Source organism: Larus michahellis, chromosome 7 (assembly GCF_964199755.1).
Source record: "Larus michahellis chromosome 7, bLarMic1.1, whole genome shotgun sequence".
Taxonomy (NCBI): Eukaryota; Metazoa; Chordata; class Aves; order Charadriiformes; family Laridae; genus Larus; species Larus michahellis.
The window spans coordinates 382,607-404,224 of record NC_133902.1 but is presented as its reverse complement, the minus strand read 5'-3'; the positions used below and the strand labels follow the sequence as shown (position 1 = coordinate 404,224).

The 21,618-nt window shown below is 41.0% G+C and overlaps 1 protein-coding gene across 11 annotated transcripts in view; it reads left to right on the top strand.

Moving 5' to 3' along the window:
- Positions 1-21,497, top strand: part of GTF2I (general transcription factor IIi) — a 77,504-nt gene extending 56,007 nt beyond the window's left edge. For 8 of the 11 annotated variants that reach the window (XM_074595749.1, XM_074595744.1, XM_074595748.1 and 5 more), the window contains 18 exons: positions 109-292; positions 624-682; positions 2,823-2,894; positions 3,364-3,547; positions 4,069-4,127; positions 4,842-4,925; positions 5,403-5,498; positions 7,125-7,190; positions 8,032-8,215; positions 8,814-8,866; positions 9,773-9,883; positions 10,628-10,711; positions 11,489-11,672; positions 12,752-12,780; positions 14,208-14,273; positions 15,608-15,646; positions 18,661-18,735; positions 20,439-21,497. In XM_074595749.1, the coding sequence (XP_074451850.1) occupies positions 109-292; positions 624-682; positions 2,823-2,894; positions 3,364-3,547; positions 4,069-4,127; positions 4,842-4,925; positions 5,403-5,498; positions 7,125-7,190; positions 8,032-8,215; positions 8,814-8,866; positions 9,773-9,883; positions 10,628-10,711; positions 11,489-11,672; positions 12,752-12,780; positions 14,208-14,273; positions 15,608-15,646; positions 18,661-18,719 (1,613 nt within the window). In that variant the 3' untranslated portion in view covers positions 18,720-18,735; positions 20,439-21,497. Of the gene's footprint in view, positions 1-108; positions 293-623; positions 683-2,822; positions 2,895-3,363; positions 3,548-4,068; positions 4,128-4,841; positions 4,926-5,402; positions 5,499-7,124; positions 7,191-8,031; positions 8,216-8,813; positions 8,867-9,772; positions 9,884-10,627; positions 10,712-11,488; positions 11,673-12,751; positions 12,781-14,207; positions 14,274-15,607; positions 15,647-18,660; positions 18,736-19,630; positions 19,761-20,438 lie in introns of those variants that run through there. The other 3 variants (XM_074595745.1, XM_074595742.1, XM_074595740.1) reach the window with 2 other exon arrangements.
- Positions 21,498-21,618: the final 121 nt, after the last annotated feature.

Below are 21,618 nucleotides of genomic sequence, written 5' to 3'. Positions count from 1 at the left end.
AGATCATGAGTGCAGCTGCCTGAAGATGGGGTAGCTTAGCTGGCTTTTAGTAAAGGTTGGTGGCCAAATGGTTGATGTCCGGTTTCTGGATGTGTTTTGTTCTATCAGCCGAGGCCATGGGGAGCACCGAGCCTAAAGCTGTTCCGTACCAGACGTTTGAGGCCCATCCTACTGACCTCTATGTCGAAGGGCTGCCAGAGAACATCCCCTTTAGGAGTCCCTCCTGGTACGGGATCCCTCGCCTCGAAAAAATAATTCAAGTGGGCAACAGAATAAAATTTGTCATTAAAAGGTAAGTGTTTGTTTTAATGCCTAAACTTGGTTGTTCTGGTTTGGTTTTATTTTTTAAGAAAGAAGCCAAACAAACACCGTTTGTGTGATCAAGCACTTGGTTTCATTAAGTCATGAAGCATTCGGTCTCTAGTTACCAAATAAGCAGATTAAATATTCTGCATTGTGAAGTGGTTATTTGCAATCCAGACAAGTCTTCCAAAATATCTTTGTAGCATTTTCACAAGTGTGAAATAGAGGATAGAAAAATCCAAACTTTTCAATTCATGTCATAAGTATGTAGTATTTAATTTGTGTCAGGAATGGGTAGATTCTTCACTTTCTGGTTGCAGACCGGAGCTGCTGACTCTGACTTCAACCGAAGTTATTCAGCCCAGGTCGAACACCCCAGGTAAGACGGGTGCTGTCTCCAAGTGGGAAGGGAAGGGCTTGGTGGGGACATAAATTTGGATCAATGCGACATTTTTCAAGGGGTAGCCCTTCTGCGGTGAGTGTGTCGACATGCTCTTCGTGAGGTCTGAAAAGAATAAATTGCTGACGAGGATGGACGGCTCTCTGGACTGTGGTGCAGTCCAGCTGTCTTTGAATCAGAGAACGGATCACCTGCACAGCCTGGGAGAACTGGAATTACTGTCCTGGCCAGAACTAAAGCTCTGGAGCCCCTCAGCATTTCAGAGCTGACTCTGGCGGGCTTTTTTCAGGCCTCTGTTGGTAGGGAATTGTAATGACTCCTTGGAAGCATGAAGTGCCTTTAACACAGCAAGAGAATCCACATTTTATTTTTTTTAATTTTCTGAGACAATCAGATGCTCTGAATTGGTGTTTGATGCTTCCTTGCTACAGAGGTGTGTGGTCCAGAGTATAAATCTGCTCGTGGTAACAACACAAACCCACCCCAGAGCTTGCTAGGGTTTTTTTTCCCCGCACACATTTCACTGGATAAAACAAACAGCAGCTTCAGGGAATAATTGTGTAGAGCTCTCTGCAGGGGAAAAAAAAAAAAAAGGAAAGAATATGATTTAATAATCATGTAATCAGTAGTCATCTTATGCCATCACAAGTATTGTGGATTTTGCTTGGATTTTAGGAAAAGGCTCGTATTCAGCAAGAGGGTAGCTCGGTAGAAAAGGCTGAGTTCAATGTGGAGCAGAAGGAAAAGGCAGCCTTGATTGGTTTGGTTTGTTGCCAAAACCCCGACTGTTGTCAAATTTGACAATATAACTGACAATTTGACCATGAAGTTATAACAGCAGGGGCCAATGATAGCAGTAAAAAAAACAGCTACTAAAATCCTCTTTCTGGAAGAACTGACGTGCAGTGGCCTTGATTCTTAAAACTCAGCCTGTTTGTATCTTCAGAATTACATTTTGTTTTTTGTACTAGTTATATTTTTCACTAACTTACAGGTGAGTCTGGTGTTATCAGCACCCATGAAGCTGATACCCACCAGGGCCCAGGGTCTGGTGTCAGACAGGGAAACACCGCAAACGTTCTCTCGGGCTTGGAGCCCAGTGAAAGCCATTTTCCCAGGCAAAGGCCAAGGATCTTCTTCCTGCAGGCGCAGAACTGTATGTTGCTAAAGAATATTAGCAAACTTTATTTTTTTTTCAGCAAACTATCATTCTGTTGCAAAGTAATAATCCGGTGCTCTCAACGGATAGCCTGCAAACAACATTTTAATTTTTTTAAGTAAATTAGTCAGTCTAATTCCTTGCTAGGGAGACTACAACCTGTGTGTAAGTATAGACACATAAGCGGGTGTTAAATACCTGTGAAATCTGTCAAATAATTAGGCCAGATTGCAAAAATAGGAATGCATCTTGGCTTGACAGTATAAGAGCCAGAAATAAAGAAGGTCAGGTAGTTTGTTAGTGAAAAATATTATTCAGAAACAAGAAATTTCTGTATACTTTCCTTCATGCATGCTTTCCGCGACTCTGAATTGTATTAGCTCAGTAGCAGTTACTTGTTATTTGTGGGTTATGATGAAAAGTAATGAATTATGCTGTTTGCCAGAAAAGTAGTGCTTTTTATTGCTGACAGTGTCCTTTGCTTTCTTCTCCACCTAAGCGACACATTGTCTGCTCTGGCTAGCACTCCTGTAATTTACTTGTATTTGTAATAGAGAAGAAGACTGAAGATGATTTTTTATGCTAATCAAAATGTTTAGCAAAGTACTCTTTACTGAAGACTGTTATGCACTATAATGAATTAATTCCATCTTGGTAAGAGCCACTAGAATAATTCCTCCCTGCATCTGAAGGCTCTGAAGAACAAATTTTCCCACCTGGGGCAAATGTTTGAAATTTGTAACTACATTTAAACAAATTTTCCAGTATGCAGAGGGAATTACGTGTATCATTTAAGCTGCCGCTGCCGTTAATAATCATTACTCCTTGTGTGTCCTTGTCTACTCGGATGTGGTTGTCTTGATAGTTTGCAAGTTCTTGTGTTGAAAAAAGGGTGTTCGAATGTACGTCTTTAGCTAGAACTGGGTAATGCTCTGACATACATCCCCTTCTGCTTTTCAGTCAAAGAAGATTGGAACGTCAGGATCACAAAGCTAAGAAAGCAAGTAGAAGAGATATTTAACACAAAGTTTGGTAAGTTACATGTTAAATGAACTGTTTTTACATCTCTGTAAAAAGAATTTTAATTTTTACTGTACTTATTTAAACATCAGAAATGTTCTAGGTCAGATGTGGAAATGTTCATTCCTCTCACCTGCTTTTCACTGACTCTTCCCTGACATAAATGACTCTATAACAACAGCCCTGGCTGGAGTTTTTCCAGTTGCGTGCCAGATGGTCTGTGCACAAAAAAACTTTTGGATGAAAATGTTCTCAGAATATTAGGCATTGCAGACTTAGGTGTTATCTGTAACAAGATGGACAAAGTTGCCATTTGCAATTATTCTACAGAAAATAATAGAAAATTGATTTAAATATTTCTCTTGGGCTTTTTAATTATCTCTGAGTAGCAGAGCTTTGCAAAGCCAAGCTTCTTAAAATCACTTGGGAGAAAATACCACCCATTTGAGTGTGTAAACTATCATTAAATCTCTTTTTTCAGCCCAAGCGCTGGGGCTTTCAGAGGCAGTGAAAGTTCCCTATCCCGTATTTGAATCGAACCCCGAGTACTTGTACGTCGAAGGTTTGCCAGAAGGAATCCCCTTCCGGAGTCCCACCTGGTTTGGAATTCCACGCCTTGAAAGAATTGTCCGAGGGAGCGGCAAAATCAAATTTGTTGTTAAAAAGTATGTTTCTACTTCAGTTATCTTTACTCTTGATTTTGAAGTTATGTGAAGATTTATGAAGTGATTTTATTTCCGGCAACTTCAGATTTTAAATGCTACTTAAATTCCGTTTCCATGAAACAGGAAGAACATTTTGCACGTTTTATCTCATAAAAGGATATAACTTCCTTAATAAATTTATATAGATCTGTAAGTTGTGTGTTTCATGCATCAAGGATCTAGGGGGAAAAATTGGCTTTGTACCTTGAAGTTTTTTTCCCTTTTTTTTTCCCCCTTCCTTTTCTTTACTTTTTGCTTGAAATAAACCCAGAAGAAAATTAGAGTAGAAAATGTAGCTTGTTTTCTAAATTTTTGTGGTTATAATAGATGGGGAGTCACCCGTGCTTCTAGAAGAATTTTATTACAGAGGGACAATGTTTTGTGAATTTGAACTCAACTGAATTCCAAGAAACTTCTAACATTTTTCTGTATTTTTTTCTTGCACGCATAATTGGTTGGATTGTGTTCTGTTCATCTTTTAGGCCTGAGCTTGTCACTTCCTATTTGCCTCCAGGACTGGCTAGTAAAATAAACACTAAAGGTAAACAATTGAGTATTATTTGCTGCCATCAATTGAAAATACTTGCTTTCTGCTCCCTTACCAGACTGAGAGGTCTTTGTGGTTGAAAAATATGGGGTGTTGCAAGCAAAAGGCGTTACTTAAGATGAGCTAGCTTAAGTAGCCTCTAAATCTGCTATTATTTGAAAAAAGTTACTCAAAACATAAATTTATCTACTTTTTTTTTTTTTTTACTTAAGACTATTCCAATACAGAAAATGGAATTTACCTAATCTCTACAACTTTTACTTTGCTATTAATGGCCTAAAACATATTTAACTTATAGCTGTGAACTGAAATAAATAACAATGAAGTTTCTTAAGAAAAGAATAAAACAGAAAGTCTTTTAAATTTTGAGACATTTAAGGTATAAGAAATTCAGAAGTTAATAATTTTGTTATTTAGCTAATAAAAAGAACCAAAGCTGTTCCTTACCCTTAGAAACACCAAGTCTTCTGTTCTGAATTAGCGGAGTTAAGATTTAGGTGCGATACCTGCCTGGTTCAAGAGTACTAAACCTGCGTTTTAAGGCTGTGAGCGTCACTGTAGTGTTCAGCTTTTGCAAAGCAGCCTTTACTTAGTGCAGACGCAAGTGATTTGGTCTGTTGGGATTTGAGAAATTTCTTTTCGTTAGCTGTGCAGGATGGCCGCTCTAGAGGGTTTGTGCATTACAGCTTGTATTATATTGACTTCCAGCAATGAGTCCAAAGAGCTCAAAAAGGTCACAAAGTCCTGCAGGCAATTCAAAGGTTCCAGAGATTGAAGTTACTGTTGAAGAAGGTATGGAAGAAATATCATTAAATTTTCTTCTTTTCTATTCTTCTAATGTTTTGTTCTGTTCTTCTCAGTTTTCATAGCCCATAATTAATTTATATGTGCACCTCCTGTACCAAACTTAATTTCATTTCAGGGGTCAGATACACTTCAAGATAGAAACAGTTTTATTTTTTGTTTCTGAATAATACTGGATTCTGTGCAGGTGATGGATACGTAAAGTGTTGGCGTTTGACTGCTTGCTTGGGCCTCTTATTCCAAGCAGGTGTGTGGGAGCTGATGTAGTCCTGAGCAGAGGAATGACAGATGGGAGCAGTAGTGTCAAATGCTTAAATACAACCCTAGGAGAACTTCTTAAGGGGTTTTTTATTTTGCTCTTGATTCAGAAGTTAAGTTTTCTCTAGTAATGAATTTTGATGTGTTCTTTTCCTATGATGGCTTGCTTCTGATCTTTGCATGTATGTATGTAATCTCCTTTTACAGGTCCTAATAAACCACAAACAACAGATGTTCGAACTAATTCTCAAACCAATGGGTCTAATATGAGTTTCAAGCCACGAGGAAGAGAGTTCTCTTTTGGTAAATAATGTGGGATTAGCACACATGCATTCTATTAATGTTGGTATTGAAAACTCTGACGATTACATATCAAGATAGTTTGAGTTGGTGTTTTATTCTAAGTTAGAGAATGACCGAAGTTCTTGTTTTCATGTACATCATGTCGAATAGTCCGCGTTGGAGAAATCCTGGATGTTGTGTGGAGAATGTTGTACAAATGCAGCCCAGGTCCATTAGATCTTATTAACTTGGGTTCAGGATCGGTCCCTTTAGACTTTGCTGCGCTGATATTTGACAGTGCTGCAGACCCTTGAGGACTTGTCTGGTGCGCAGTACCACCAGAGTGCAGGAACCCAGCTGAGATCTGATATTGTGCACAAGCTTGATAAGCGCTCCACAAACTTGAGATATTGAGCATCGCTGTGCAGAGGTCCCCGAGTGGTGCACAGGGACTAGGAAGGATCTGGACCAATATTAGTAAGGCGTGATCTGTCAGAGCCGATTTTGCAGGATCACTGTTATAGACCTCTCCAGTTCTGGGAAATCAGTAAAGGAAAAGCCAGGCAGGGCTGGAAGCCATGCAGTTGTGTTATGAGCACAGGGCCAGAGCTTTTTAGCCATGGAAGACCAGTGCTGTCTGCGCAGTGCTCCAGCACGGGAATCTTTGCGTTGAAAGCAGGGTCAAACTTGCCACCCAGATAAATTCCTCGCAGTCAAGGGAGATGAGTGACTGTATTCAGAGTAACTGTGAGCAGTTCCAAAGCCTCATGAAACCTTTTTTTCAGCGTCCTTACATTCTGAGATTCTTTGCTTATATTTATGTAGGAGTTTGTTGTTATTTGCTCTTCTGTATTTGTCCCCCATGCTTTCTTTTTAGCGAGATGGTCATAAAACATGAAACAAAGGAATTCTTTGCTCCTACTGAGCCAGTTTAGAATGAATATAAGATGCTGATTTGGTATGACTGCTCCTTTTGGCATGGGCAGTATTTGTATTCGCAGCAGCATATAGTTTTCTTGGACTTGCTTGTTATTGTTAGGCTTTTTATAAGCTTTAGTCCACAACATTTTTAAACCTTCAGCTGAGTTTTTAGTTTTGTAGACCAGCTATGGACCACATACTGCAGCCACAAGTAAAGTGGTTTAGGAACTGCTGCTGATTGCTTTCAGAAACAAAGTGCTTAGCTGGGTGGATGGTTGATCTTACGCGGTGAAGCTGAAGTTATGACAGAGCTTTAGCTCTGGAGGGAGAGGCACATGTCTTGGGGCTACGTCACTGAACGTACGAAGAACTTTCTGCCACTATTTGGGTGCTGGTTCAGATGAGTAAATTTTATGGGTTTTTTAGAATATGATAAATATGATATTCTAAATTTGGATCGCTCTTGGATTGATTTCAATTTTAATCACCTACCTAGTAGCAGTATCTCTCAAAGCTCTAGGAAGATGCGGGTTGGTGGGGATGTAGGTTTAGACTGCAGCAGAACGTTTCAGTGCTATTTGTGGAATGAAAGCCATTTTGTGCATTTTACTGTCGTAGTAAATTGGTTATCAAGCATAATAATTTGTTCAATGTTTATTAAATGTTCTTCAAGGACTGATTCGCTGTGCATGTCTTGATTTAATTCTTCCAATTTCTTCTTGTCAGAGGCGTGGAATGCCAAAATTACTGACTTAAAGCAGAAAGTCGAAAACCTTTTTAATGAAAAATGTGGTAAGTTTATGGATTCTTCTTTACTGAGATGTCTTTCTTATGAACATGCAGTTAGACGTATGATAGATATGTTCACATGTTTATTCCAAAGGTCCTGAAATCCTTGTATACTCCATGCAATTTCTTATTTGAGTCCATTCTCACGTAGGTTGCTTGCAATTGTGATATTTCCACTAGTTTTTTTGTTTGGGTTTGGAAATGGAGAAGTTGTGGTTGCACTACTACTTCTTTAATGACCCAGAGACTAGTGACTCCGCATCCTGGCACAGCTTTTTAAGTTTTCTTCACTGTGCTTATCAATGGGACTTTTTGTGACTTCAGCCCCTGTCTGACTCAATTAGTTATGCTTGAAGGTGTCTGGAGAGACGTGCTCCATCGTATCCCAGCTCCTCTAGTGCAGGCTGTTTGGAAGCTAATGACTTTTGGAAGTAACGACCTCTCATTACTCTTCTGAGTGCAGCTTTTGGAACAAGAACACTGTTGTCACCTGCCCTTGGTGCTATTCTCTAGCAGAGACAGAGACAGAATGTGCTGCCTGTAACAAAGCGGAGTACAAACAGGATAGTCTTGTGTGCAGACGAAGCCAGTGGCATGAGCTGGCTGCAGGTTATTAATTTTCAGCAGCAAATTATGATCAGACTTACTGCAACAGAATGAGTCCTGCTTGAGACTGTTGATTTTCTTCCTGCCTACTCATAGCTGTCACCAAGAAAGGCAAAGCCTGCTGGTTCCACCTCATCTAGTGTGCATGTGCCAACTATTATATACCGTTTATACCTGAGGTTTTCCACATCCACATCCGTTGTCTAGCTGGTCGCTTATTTGCTCTGTTGCATTTCAGGGGAAGCGCTGGGGCTGACGAAACCAGTGAAGGTGCCGTTTGCATTGTTCGAATCCTTCCCTGAGGTTTTCTACGTGGAAGGGCTACCCGACGGGGTGCCATTCCGCCGGCCTTCTACGTTTGGAATTCCAAGACTGGAGAAGATCCTGAGAAACAAATCTAAGATAAAATTTGTTATTAAAAAGTAAGACTTCCATAATCCATAACTTTGATAATCTATTCTGTGAGAATTGAAAGGTAGACCAAAAAATGAAATTATGTTGCCGAGTTGCTAAATTACTCTATGAAATACACACTGGAATATTTGTAGTAAATGAGGATATGGTCAGGAAGCTCTTGTAGAGGTGGAGCGAGATACAGTAATCTCGTTGTTCTGAAGGACACTCACAACCTTGTTTGGAGGGAAGAGCACGTCCAGATTTCTTACCCATTTCAGTTATCACATCACTGGTTTAGGTCCTACTGCGTGGAGCGCTTATGGGTTACTCATAAAACTTGCTGGGAGTGTACTAAGAGCTGAGAAGTGGAGTTTCATATATTTGGGGTTGTAAGAATTTATTTTTCTTGTCTGGAATAGGTTTAGATACCCATATGCCAGGATAGAAGAAGTGGCAAGAGAAGCTTTGGAGCCTCTCAGCCATCGCATTCTTGGCTGTCTCTTTGGCTGAGAGGATATCACTTAGCTCCTGTCTTTAACAAATTAATATCAGAAAATTGCATTTTCTTTAATGTTGATGAATGTGATTTTATTATTGTACATGAAATATTCAATCTGTTCGCAGGCCTGAGATGTTTGAGGCAGCTGTTAAGGAAAGTTCTGCTATAAGCCCCCAAAGTGAGTTTTGCAACTGCTTAACGTTCTAGCTAACGGTCTCTTTCAAGGATTAAATACAAATCGTGAGAGATGCATGGTGTTAATGAATTCCTGAAAGATTCAGCCTACATTGCGGTTGGTTTGTTTGTCTGCTTGTTTATTTTTAAGATGGGAAAAGCGCTTACCAGTGACTATATAGCTTTAGCAAGGGAGTATTACATTTTTTTAAGTTATTCACAATAATCACACCTCTAATATATTCTTTACTACCTTTTAGCAGAATGTAACAAGTAATGTGTGATTCACAGAAGTAATTCAGGTCTCAAAATAAATTATTTGCTCCTAATACATACGTCATCTAAACGACAAGTGCTCCACAGATAGGAGTGCAGATAGCCAGTAGAAGATTGTGTCATGGATTAAATGTTTTGAGTCCTATTGTTATCTGTGACTGTGGGTTGGCAAAACTCTGCCGAGTTGCTTGAACTAGGCTAGTTTATGCTGCTGGGCAGCGTGGCTCACAAATAAAACTGTAAGGGATTCCTTTTGTGAATACATGCAGTGAACACAGGGATGGGTGGGTGTTACTGAACTAACTGCAAGTGCTGTGATTTATCTCTTAATAAAAATACCAAAATATATGCTCCACATACTCTTTTATTCCTTTTCTCAATAATCTTTTCAGAAAACCAGCTAGGTAAAGACTAACATTATCTTTAATCTAGCTCTTTCTCCTCTGGGGTTGGAAAAACAGAGTAGTGTGTAACGTCAATAAATAAGTCTCGTTGGAAGCTGCTCCCATTTTGAATATGGAGCTGAGTCTGCTTTGAAAACTTTGCAAATATCGGTTATTTTGCAATCTTTTCTTTATATTCAAGATTTTGGGCTGTCTACAAATGTTTTTTAAATGAATTCTCTTACTTTTAGGAAAAAATAACTCATCTAATATAGCCAATACAGCAAGCACCACAACAAACACAGTGGTGAACACAGCCGCGGGCGTTGAAGATCTCAACATCATTCAAGTAACTATACCAGGTGCGTATACTGTCTGCTTTCATCTCATTGCGTCTCATTTTTGTGCCTGTATTCTTCATGACATTTGTTTAGCCTGATGAAGCTTTTTCCTACAGTCAAGCTGGTTCACTGAAATTTAAGTACAGTCAACAAAGAGCATAATTAAGGATTCTGTTTTTCCTGAGACGTTAAATATTTTCTGACTTTCATGAATACCTGTTCAACGGCATCTCTAGGATATTCTTGCCCCAGCCCCTAGTTAAGAAATATCCCTATTTTTCCTTTTTTTCTCATGTACTAAATTAAATACTGATTTGCATCTTTCTTGGCAACTTGAAGAGATCGGGACTTGGACTGAATCGAGTAATTATCAGTCTGAACTGCATTGTCTGACACAGCACTGATTACTGCTTTCTCAGGCACGTACTACATTCATTAGAAACTGCAGGAACATTGCAAGCAATGGCCATTTCTTCAGTGTCACTCTGCTTTCACCTTTCCCCGCCATTACACATACTGAAAATAAAATTCAGTTTATGATTTTTGATTAAGTTTACAAAATCAATTGTAAATCTAATGTAAATACATTGAAGCGTCTCACAGATTTATTAACAACCATGTGTTTTTGTGCATTTGTACAATATCGTGTTACTGCTAAAACTAGGAACGAAGTGCCACTTCGAAGCAGTCAGATAAACCGACTTTGAGTAAACAAGCGCGGGGGGGTCTGCTTGATTCTGATGCTATTCTCACAATTTCTTACAGATGATGAAAGTGAGCGACTGTCAAAAGTGGAAAAGGCCAGACAATTGAGAGAGCAAGTAAATGATCTTTTTAGCCGGAAATTTGGTAATTGCTTCTTACTCCCCGTTTTTCCATAGGTGTGAATGCAATTAATGTTGCTCATACTGAAGTTACGGAATCATCACAGTGGATGATATGTATGATCATTAAAACGAGCAAGTTTGAGAATTACATATGAATGTTGTGCTTTAACTTCAAAAAGCATCTTTCATAAGTGATGTAGGTTGTTTGGTGTTTTAAACAAAAAATCCCAAGAGCGTAAACTGCTTTATGTTTCCCCCTTCCTATTTTTTTCTGGCTAAACATTGATTAAATATTTATTTTGCTGGCAAACCATGATTCTTCTTAAGGTTTCATAGTCTTGACCTCTTAATACTTGGGACTAGAGTAATTCTTAAAATGCAGCTTAACCTTTTTGCTGTGTATAGTTTCCTTTATTTTTACTTTGTAATTGCATTGTACAGCAATAACGACCTGAGTTTCTTTACCTGGAAGTCCTTCGCTAGCGCTGTGTTGAATTGCTTTTCGGGCACATTGCAGGAAATGTTTTCTTTTCCTTCGTGTAGCTATTTCCTTAAATATACTGTTTTGAACCTCTTTTAGTGAAAGAGAATCTGGGTTCTTTATATGATGAGCTGTCAGAGTTGTAACTAACGCTCTTGCAGTAACACTGTAATGGTTTAATTGCCAAGTGGATTTGCATAGTTTCAGATCCGATAGAAAGCTTGGGTTTGCATTTAGTTTCTTATGTTTTGAGGGCTTTTTCTTCAATGTAATCATAAATATGTAGACTTGAAAATAAACCTGACCTCTCTCACTTAGGTGAAGCCATTGGTATGAATTTTCCTGTGAAGGTCCCGTACCGAAAGATCACTATCAACCCTGGCTGTGTGGTGGTGGATGGGATGCCTCCCGGCGTGACGTTTAAAGCTCCCAGTTATCTGGAAATCAGCTCGATGAGGAAGATTTTGGAATCGGCAGAGTTTATCAAATTTACCGTCATTCGGTATGTAGATTAGATTGTATGGATGTGGTGAGGACAGCCCTGCAGCGTGAATAAATGGCGGTTGGAAAGACTAGAAGCTGCAGTGCATCTTGAGATAGTGGATGACGTTGGCTCTTTTGGAAACCGTGTGTCCGGTCAAAGGAAGCCCAGACGTTCATAGCATGACTGAAGATGGTAGCTCTTTGGAGGACCCGTCCAATTTAGTACGACAAAGGGCATATTAATACTGCCCATTACAGCAAGCTGTTCCGAGTTGAAATCTATTCATATCATAGAAGAGAGTCCTCAAGCGTTGTGGGCCTTGCACTCCCATTTATCAGATCAGGGTTTGAGGTAGGGCCAGAACTTGTTGGCTCTTGGCAGCAAATAGTATGTTTGTAGTAGTATTAATATTTTTTCAGTATTTCAGTTGTGTTAAAATTCCTGAGCTAAGGTAAGCTCTTTGATAAATGTCTTTTTTCCTACAATGTATAAAAATGCAATATTATTTAATAACAATATATGTGAATATTTTTGTATGTGTATGTTTGCATAGACATATATACACACACGTACATTCAAAGTGTATTTGTATGCATGAAGCAGAGTAGATGAAACTTTGGAATAGATGGAACTTTTGGAGTTCAGGAATTGAAAATAAAAATCTCTCAGTTTATGTAACTTCTCAAATCGTGGACGGCTTCACAGGAGTCTCAAGGCTTCCATTTATCTTTAAATAGAGATAAATTTCTTAAATATATTTGACTAAGGAGTCTGAATTCTAAGCCCTTGATCATGAAGGGTTCTAACCGAAAGGCCTTCTGCTTGTTACGTTTTGTTTAACGGAGCTCTGAAGAAGAGGTGACTCCCTTGTTCGTTAGCTGTGACTGGGGGAAGGATTTAGATCTTCCTGCGTGTGTTACTGTTCCACATGGTGGCGAACAAACCGCAGTGCCCAGGAGCTGCTGTGATGGTTCCTCCTGGTGTGTTTGGCTTTCTCTTCCTTTTTTAGCATGACCTCTGTTAGGAACCTTAGGTGAGGGAGATGCCATGCAGTATAGTTTAGCATCAGTCATTTTTTTTTAATTTTTTTTTTACAGACCATTTCCAGGACTTGTGATTAACAATCGTAAGTATTTATGAAACACTGATGGCAAATGTATTTTTGTAACTTAGCAAGATTCTTTTCCTACATTTTGGCTGAGTGGCAGAGGTGCCACAGTGGTTGAGCTCTATGTATAAATGTCTCATTAAAATTTCCTGACTAAACATGCATGTGCAATTAAATCGAGAGCAGTGTGATAAATTTACGGAACGGTGTAAGATTAGCATTAACTTTGACACAAAAATGCAAGATACTGATTTTGAATTTTTCAGCTACAGAGTCCAAAGGAGATTTAGGACCCCGACTGAGCAGCAGACTTACATGGCAGTGCCTACTTTTTGGGTTCGGATCCATCACAGTAGCAGTTAATAAGCAAGAACTTTCCAGTAGTTGCACGACCGCGTTCCTGTGAAAAAATTGGCATTCTGCTGAAACTGTAACGGTTTAGAGAGGCAGGGTGTGATTACCTGGAGTGCCATGGCCAGTTTGGCCAAGTTAATGACGTTAACACTGGGGGGGGAAAAAGTCTTAGTACTTTCAGTTGCCTAAAATAATTGTGCCCTGGGTTTTGGGATCTTTTATATAAGAGGATAAACAAACTGCAAAACACTGTCATTACAGTGTTCCTTGTGTCACGTTCTGTGTGAGCCAATGTCAGATTAGAAATTCAGAGGCCAAATAACCTGCTGTCGTGGGTTTGGCCTTACCCAGCCTGAGCCTGAGCGACCCGGCGTTCGATCATCGCTGCCAGCCACCAGTATAGTCCAGTTAACATGCTGAGGTCTATGGACTGCAAGTGTGAAGTGTTCTCAGGAAGATACTAGAGGTAGTAACTCGCACTGACCTGCTCGCCAGCCCTACGCGCACCTCCTTAGGTGGGAAAGAGATCCCTTTCTAAGAGGGAACCTTCCAGGCGGATAAATGTGTAGTAGCTTTTCCAGAGAATGGAGTTAGAAATGAAAGACTCTATTAAACTGTTGTCTGTCCAGCATAACAGCATGTGTGGGGACTGAGGCTAGCTAATACGCTGAATAAGAACAACACAGATGTCTGATCATCTTCGTCCCTGGAGAGCAGATTGGTCATTGAACGGGTGGGGTTTGTGCAGTGCCCACGTCCACTAGTTATGATCAAACCGATCTGATACTGATAGATACCAAGGTGAATGACTGAAAGGCTCTGAGCCTACTGCTCATGTAGGTACGATGCTCTGTTTTTGTTCTGAAGAACATGCGAGAACTCGCAAGGAAATTTTTGGTGCTTTCAGGCAAGACAGAGAATGTTTTTTTTCTCTAATAAAAGTATTGAACTGCAGCTGAATCGCAAGTATTAGTAACCTGTTCATGTGACAAGTTTCAGGATTTGCAGAGTCAGGAAGTAAGATTGCCCTTGTGTTACGTGTCGGGACCGTTTTCATTGTGAAGTTAAACGGTGATCGTGTCTCATCTTAGAGCTGATGGAAAAAACTGAAGCAGAAGCACCGCCAGCAGCACCAGCAGCAGCACCAGTACTACCAGGTGATGCAGAGCGTGGCGCGTGGCCCTGCAGAAGGGGTAGGGCATGGAGCTCGATCTTACTGCAGATGATAGTAGTAGCCATGTCCTGGGTATGCGCAGCTCATGATGAGTGATTTTATTTTGACAGATGGTGCGCGACAGTGACTTTTATAGCTATTAAATATTAATGAATTAATAGAAAGAGGCACTGTTTCCTTCAAGCTCTGTCATTGGCGTGTTCCTTCATTTGATTTTTACAGATGATGAGTGAGCTGAAAAGAAGGATTAGCAGGGGCAGTATATAAAGTCAATTCAGTATCCATTTATTGATGTCTGCTTAACTCAAAGTACGTGTGTGTCTGCACCAGATGGATGTTCGGCCACATTAGGTTTGCCCGTGTAGCGTGCAAGGACCTAGAATGGAGTTTTGATGGAATTTCTGCCCACTGCACAGCTCTGTAACCCCAGGGAGGCTGTGTCTACACTGCACACACATCACCTCTCCTAGCCTGAGTGCAGGACTTAGTTTATGCTATAAGTAGTTAAAGTAGATGTAGTTGAGCAACTTCCTTTTAACCCAAAACAGTTTCCAAATGTTCACAGACCTTTTAAAAAATGCACGTCCCAAAGTGCTGTAGTGCGGGAAAGACTTTTGCAATTGGCTGAACAAACCGTTACTCAAAGAGACTGGGAAACTAAGAGAAAACATTCAATAAACATTTTAAGTGTAAGAGGCACTTGTATGATAGACATAAAGGTAACTGCTGGCTCCTCCGTTTCCATGGGAGGGGAGAGAAATAGCCCTTGATGGTCAGTGACCTTGCTTTAGTCTGGCTGTCCTTCACTCAAAAAGGTTAAATGGCTTGCCCAGACCATCTATAATCCATCGGCAGAAATCATTATGGAAATAAAACATTTCGCCTTCTATTCTGCACTTTCCCACTCTCCCTCAAAATACGCATGCTCGCCATTGATGACAGTACTGACCAGAAGTGGTGACTCCTTGTTGAAATCAAGTTTTATATTTAATTGTTCTCAGTAAAGCAGGTCCAAATTTGGTATTCTGTGCAAGCGCACGTTGTGTTCTGCTAGGGCTTGGTGATATGTCTGCACAGGGAACCTTACTCGGAAGGGAAACTGTTAGATAGTGTAATGTAATGAATATTTGGGTACTTTTTATATTTTGCTGCAGACTCTATAGAAAGTTGCACGCATTTATCTCAGACAAAGATATTTGAGTCTGATCATAAGAGAAAAAAAGGAGGCACTTTTTTTCAGGGAAAACTTAATTTCCCTAATTTTTCTTGCATATTATTGTAATTATATTCATTTGACTGTATTTTTTTTCATTTAAGAGCCAGCTGAACCAAGCCAAATAGAAGCATCTGCAGGAGGTAAGTGTTTGTCTTCAGTTATTACCAACAAATACTTTTAAGTCATTTTGAAAAAAGTTGCATCTTTTTTTAAAGAGGCAGGTCAATCAAAACAACAAAGGGGCTCTTATTAGTTCCCATGAAAAATTTTCATCTGTTTTAATATCACGTTGCATCAGGTGAAAAATACTCTGCAGCAGAAGTTCTTATTCAAATAATTTTACAAAGGAGTTTTATGAATTGTTGTTCTTGGTTGGTGAGTCACGTCTATATATATAGGCTTTGAGTGACTGCTCATATCCTGAGCAATGCACCTAGTTATTCAGCGCAGTAGTTTCCACAATTTATGCAAGTAAATGATTGCCATCATCAGGAAATTTGAATGTCACATTGGCCTGAATGTACTATGAGGGTGTGTTGGGGAGGGGGAGTATTGCTCTTCAAGAAGGACAGGGAGCTGCTGGAGAGAGTCCAGCGGAGGCTATGAAGATGATCAAGGGACTGGAGCACCTCTGTGCTGAGGAAAGGCTGAGAGCCCTGGGGCTGTTCAGCTGGAGAAGAGCAGACTGAGAGGGGATCTCATCAATGCTCAGCAATAAGGTTGGGTGTCAGGAGGATGGGGCCAGACTCTTCTCAGTGGTGCCCAGTGATGGGACCAAACTGGAACACGGGACATTCCAGCTCAACATGAGGAAGAACTCGTCTGCTGTGAGGGCGGCAGAGCCCTGGCACAGGCTGCCCAGAGAGGTGGTGGAGTCTCCGTCTCTGGAGACATTCCAACCCCGCCTGGACGCGTTCCTGTGCCGCCTGCTCTGGGTGACCCTGCTCTGGCAGGGGGTGGGACGGGATGGTCTCCAGAGGTGCCTGCCAACCCCCACCACTCTGTGATTGACCACTCTGTTGATGTATGTGAGATCAGGGGGGCTGTAGGTCTTCTACCCCCCTGTGCCTTCTGCATATGGTCTTGGAGCGTTAGGAATTCCGAACTGACCTGAGACTGGGGATCTGGTGTCTGCTGCGTGCTCTGGTCCTGTAAACCTGGGCTGCCGTAGCCCAGCTGGGCAGCAGGGCCCTGGACGGGGTGGCTGCCCCTGGCGTGGCTGGCGCAGGGGACCCGAGGTGCTGTGACAGCTGGATGGGTGCTGCCTTTGTGCCAGGTGGCCCTGAGAGGGGCTCCCCGATGTGTCAGTAGCAGCTTGAGGGCACCGTAGCCAAGAGACCAGGATGGAGGCTGCTGTGCATCAGCACTTCTCATCTTAAAACTCTCCTCTTGAGCTCATTCCCTAATCCTGCTTAGATTCCCCCAAGAGAGGAAGCAGCAAATCTCAGCGCTCCCGTTCTTCCGTATCCCTCTTCCAGGGCAGTGCCCTTTCCAGTCTCCGTTGCTTCAGTTCCCTGGGCAGGTCACTGAACGCGGAGAGAAGTCAGCTCAGCCACAACTACTGTTACAAGCTCAGTTACGTGTTCACTCAGCGTTATGAATAGGTCTTTCTCAGAACATAGATTAATCCCGTTGCAACTTTCAAGACAAAAAGAAAGCAAGTGTTAGAGTCACAGAAGAGCCGAGCTGCGGATTTTAAGCTCACAGTTACTGAAAGCTAAAACATCAAATGTCTTTATGATACCAAAGGTATGGGGGATCACTGAAATTGTTAGATGGTGGAGGAGAGAGACAGTTGTCCCTGAACACCTTCATCTGGGGGAAATCCAGCTATGGGCCTTCAAAGCGATGGCTTTGAAGAAACAGTCAAATGTGGTTTTGAATTCGTCGTCCAAAACTGGATGCAGACCCAGTTACCAGAGGGATGATCTTGAGAAAAGGCAAGCAGTTGCTGAAGAACTCAAAATCGCTTCAGCACTGGCCTGGAAGGTGTAAAATGATCATGGGGTGAAATGGCTTGGCTTTGCGGTGCTGAATTATCCTAGCCCTGAACCTCCCAAACAACTTCAGGGAAAAACCAATTTCCTTCCAACATCGTATTCCTTGTTTATAAAAAGAACAAAATCAGGCTCCGGGTCATGCAGGCAGTGCTGTACCGGCACGAGATTTCTTTGATTTACCTCCAAGCGTCCCTGTGAACAAGAAAAAGCAAAGATTTTTGTAATGAAGTCTCCTGGAAATGAAAAAAAAAAATTGTATCAAAAGATGATGAATGCTTTAGCCAGCAAGATACAATTTCTTTATCTCTTTTTTTAAGCATACAATAATGCCTTTACATGTGACACTGTGCATTGAAGAAGAAAAATTAGGTAGGGTCAAAATTTGTTTCGGACAGATTGAAATACAATAATGCAAAAGCCAGTATCAAGTTGAGAAGAGAAGCAGTTCTACAGATGGGAGAAAAAATCTGAAAAATATTCAGTGCTGTGACAGCGGGAGTTTGTGCAGTGAATGGGAATTCCCTAACCGAGCCAGAAGGCGTGACTGGAGCACAAGTAGGTTCAGGTGTTGTTAGCTCCCGTCGGAAGACAGCGCCTTAAAAACTGCGAAGTGAGGGTCGTGCCTGATAGATTGGAAGTTGTGGGCTTTGGAGCAGCCAAAGCTGCAAGCGTTGGAGGTGCTGCAGCCTGCGTTGCGTGTCCCACGAGGGGCTGGAGGAAAGAAAGGTGCCGGGGGTCGACAGAGAGGAGGGAGGAGGAGCGAAGAGCGGGACGCGCACCACAACAGAGAGATAGCTGGCGTTTTTTCACTGATTGTTTCCTTTTTGGATTAAGTTCCTTTCTTACCCAGTGAACATTTCAGATCTATAAAAAGCATTTTAAAATTTCCTGTGCTTCTAATACCAATTTTTATCGCTGTTCCTTAAAAAACTAGAGTTCTCTAAGATCCCAGGCTGCTTTACATTGAAGTGAATATGGTAATTTCCACAGAATCAGATTGTTGTGAATACTTTTTTATTGATCGTTAATAATTTAAAATGATAACTGAATGCTTGTCATATTTTCATAATTTTTTGCTTATTAAGTACAACATTAGCAACAAAATTGGTTGAGAAGTTTCCTTTTCTCTTCATTCATTACTGCTTTTTCAACAGATATTAAAGAAACAGAAGAAAATTCTCAAATTAAGCAAGAACCAGACCCAACGTGGTAGACCTCATCAATACTGGGTAAAAGAATTTAGTGTTTCTTGAAGTCGACACCTGTCAAGGAATAATATTTTTATATTTTTGGGTGGGGAGAAGGGGGCTGAGATACAGGGCTGAATGCCAGAAGGTGCCAGTCCTTTACTTGTGAATTACTGTATTTGTCTCAGTTCTCCACTATTAAATGTAGGATGTTCTCACTACCTTATCCAAATACAACGTAAAGCCCCCTGCGTTCAAATTTGTGAGGCAGTCAGTCCTGGGAAGACGTGGCCTGTAAATGAAAATGGGTGATGGCAATTACGTACCTCAGGGGCAGAATAAATGAAAGCTTAGGGGATTTGTGTTTACAAGGAGCTCCGGCATGGTTGTGTGAAAGAACATTGTTATTCTTGGTAAAGCCTATACATTTCCAAATTGTAATTGGACCGGAAAGCTCTTCACTGTGATTGCAATATTGTCCAAGCTTGGGAGGGACCCTTGGTAAAGTGATGACAAACCAACTTCCTTTATAAGTTTGGGGTTTTTTTTCTTCTCCATTACCTTTTATTAAAAGCTCAGTTTAATTTACAATGCAAAAATGTCCAAATCTTTCTTTTATACTATTTTTAGCTTCACTTATTTTCGCAATTAACATTATAGTAGAGGTACGGAACAGTGGTAGTGATACTGTCACGTCACCAAATGTAACCCGCACGGTTGGGACTCTCTCTGCTTCCTTCAGAGAAAATGGCAATTTGAAGCTATCGCAGCTCCGTAGTACTTTTTCCCATGTCGGTTTTTTGACAGTATTTTCCTCATTGTGTAGTGTTTGATACCTTAGCGATTTGATTGCTATCAAGTCAGATGCATTTGTTTAGCGTGCTCGAGCTGTAACCTGTTTAGCTTTAGTAAGAAAAGGACATGGTATTCATCCCAGGGAAGAAAACATCTCCGTACTATTCCAGTTCTGAGGACACAGATGGGAATCGGCAAAACCAAGCTCTGGTGCTTCGTTTCTGCTGGCCTGAGTAGCCGAGAGTGACGATGCGTTTGCCCCTCACATGAAGCAGTGGCCGGGGGGGCCTGGAGCCTGCGGGCTTCACCCCTGGCACCACCCAGCTTCTTGGAGACGAGGACAGCCTTGTCCTGAGACGAACACAGCCCGGTGCACGGACTGCTGCGGGCGGCGTCGGGGTGGGGCACTGAGACGTCCAGAAATGATTTGGTGGAAGCCGGCAGGGACTGAAGTACCAACATCCCAACTGTGCCCTCAGAATCCGAAGTACAGGCACAGCCTTCCTAATAAATTGGTGGAGTCTGCTTTGGAAATATTTGTCATAAAACTGAATGTGGCAGGAGAAAATAAACCAAAGGAGAACTTGATTTGTCGTGGGAAGCGCTTTACCCAACGGAGGCACAAAAAGCCACGTCACTTGTCCATTGAAGGTCACGGGAATTTTGTCTGAGCAATGGCTGCGCAATTTGGTGCTGCAGCGGTTTGGATTTTTGGATGCTTTAGGCCATCCACTGAATGTATACTAAAGCAAATCTTCGATCTAAATTCTTACAGACACCACCCCAGCACGCATTTAATCTCATATTTATTGAGAGAAATATTCCGCTTCTGCGTGCTTTCTGAATCTAGGCCTAGAGAGCTCGAAAAGGTAACACAAACTACTGATATTTGTAAGAAAATACAGGCTTACAATGAAACTAACTCACTTTTTGTAATTTTTCTTATCTAGTCAGAAGCTTCCAGTTCTGAGAAGAGCCTGCTGGGACTGTCTTGACCTGTGTAATATAACTGTATAAGAGAAGTACCTTCTATACAAATCCCTTTTGTACTTTTAGATAGAAATGTCTACTTTTTCAGCAGTTCTGTGAATTGACTTAAAGCGAAGAATGACTGTAGCTTTGGAATGGCTGGTTTTACTATGGAATATATTATAAGGACTAAATTTGATGGAGCAGTGCTGGGGAGATGACAGGGATTAAAATCAACAGAGACTTAGCAGAGGCTGTCTGCATTTCCCGATAAAGCTGAATTTCACTGTACCCGAATGCCTCTCAGCTTTTGTAATGAAGAAAAATTCCTGCAAGTAGTTCAGTTTGTTAGTTTTACTTGGGGGGGGCGGGTAGAATCATTAATTTTTGGTTCTTACTCCTTTAATGGCTTATCAGACAATAGTATCTGTATATTTGAACTAATTTTTCCTATGATATCTATCACAATTCATATGTTTTTCATAAATAAAAGACAAACTGGTTCACTTGACCGTTAGTACACGTTAATGAGATGGACTGTGAAATGGTCAGTATTTCAGTGTGTGGTTTAGGAACCAAATTCAATTAAACCCTGTTACAGTTTGTTCCGTTAATTCCAAGTAGCAAGTGCATGTTTTATCAGAATACCTCGTGGTTTATATACGGTGGGCCTGGTCTTGCAGTCCTAACGTAGGCAAAACTCGCATGGACCTCTGAGGGCGCTTTTCTTCCCTTCGTCTAGAACTAGTTTCGGAACGTATGCTACAAGCTGCTCTAAGTCCTACCGTGTCAAAAGTTAAGTCCTCTCTAGTCCTGGTTATGCCCCACATGATGTGAGAGACTCATGTTCGCATTTTTTTTTAAGTTTCATAAACGGTAAGAGATGTAAAGTTCTGGCTATATGATAATCTCTATAGAGAAGATACAGACGAATGTAAAGGTTTCTCTTTTATTGGCATGAGTTTGGGATGACTGCGTTATGCACAAATGGTAAACCTTATTCCCTGATTAAGAAATAAAGACTTTTCTGATGGTTTTCATGACTGTCCATGCAGTATATGTTTACATGTTTTGCAACAGATTAAGTTCTAGAGGTAATTCTGTAGGCAGGTGGAACATGCTGGAGCACAGTTACTCGTTCCAGCGAAGGAAGTAAGTTCC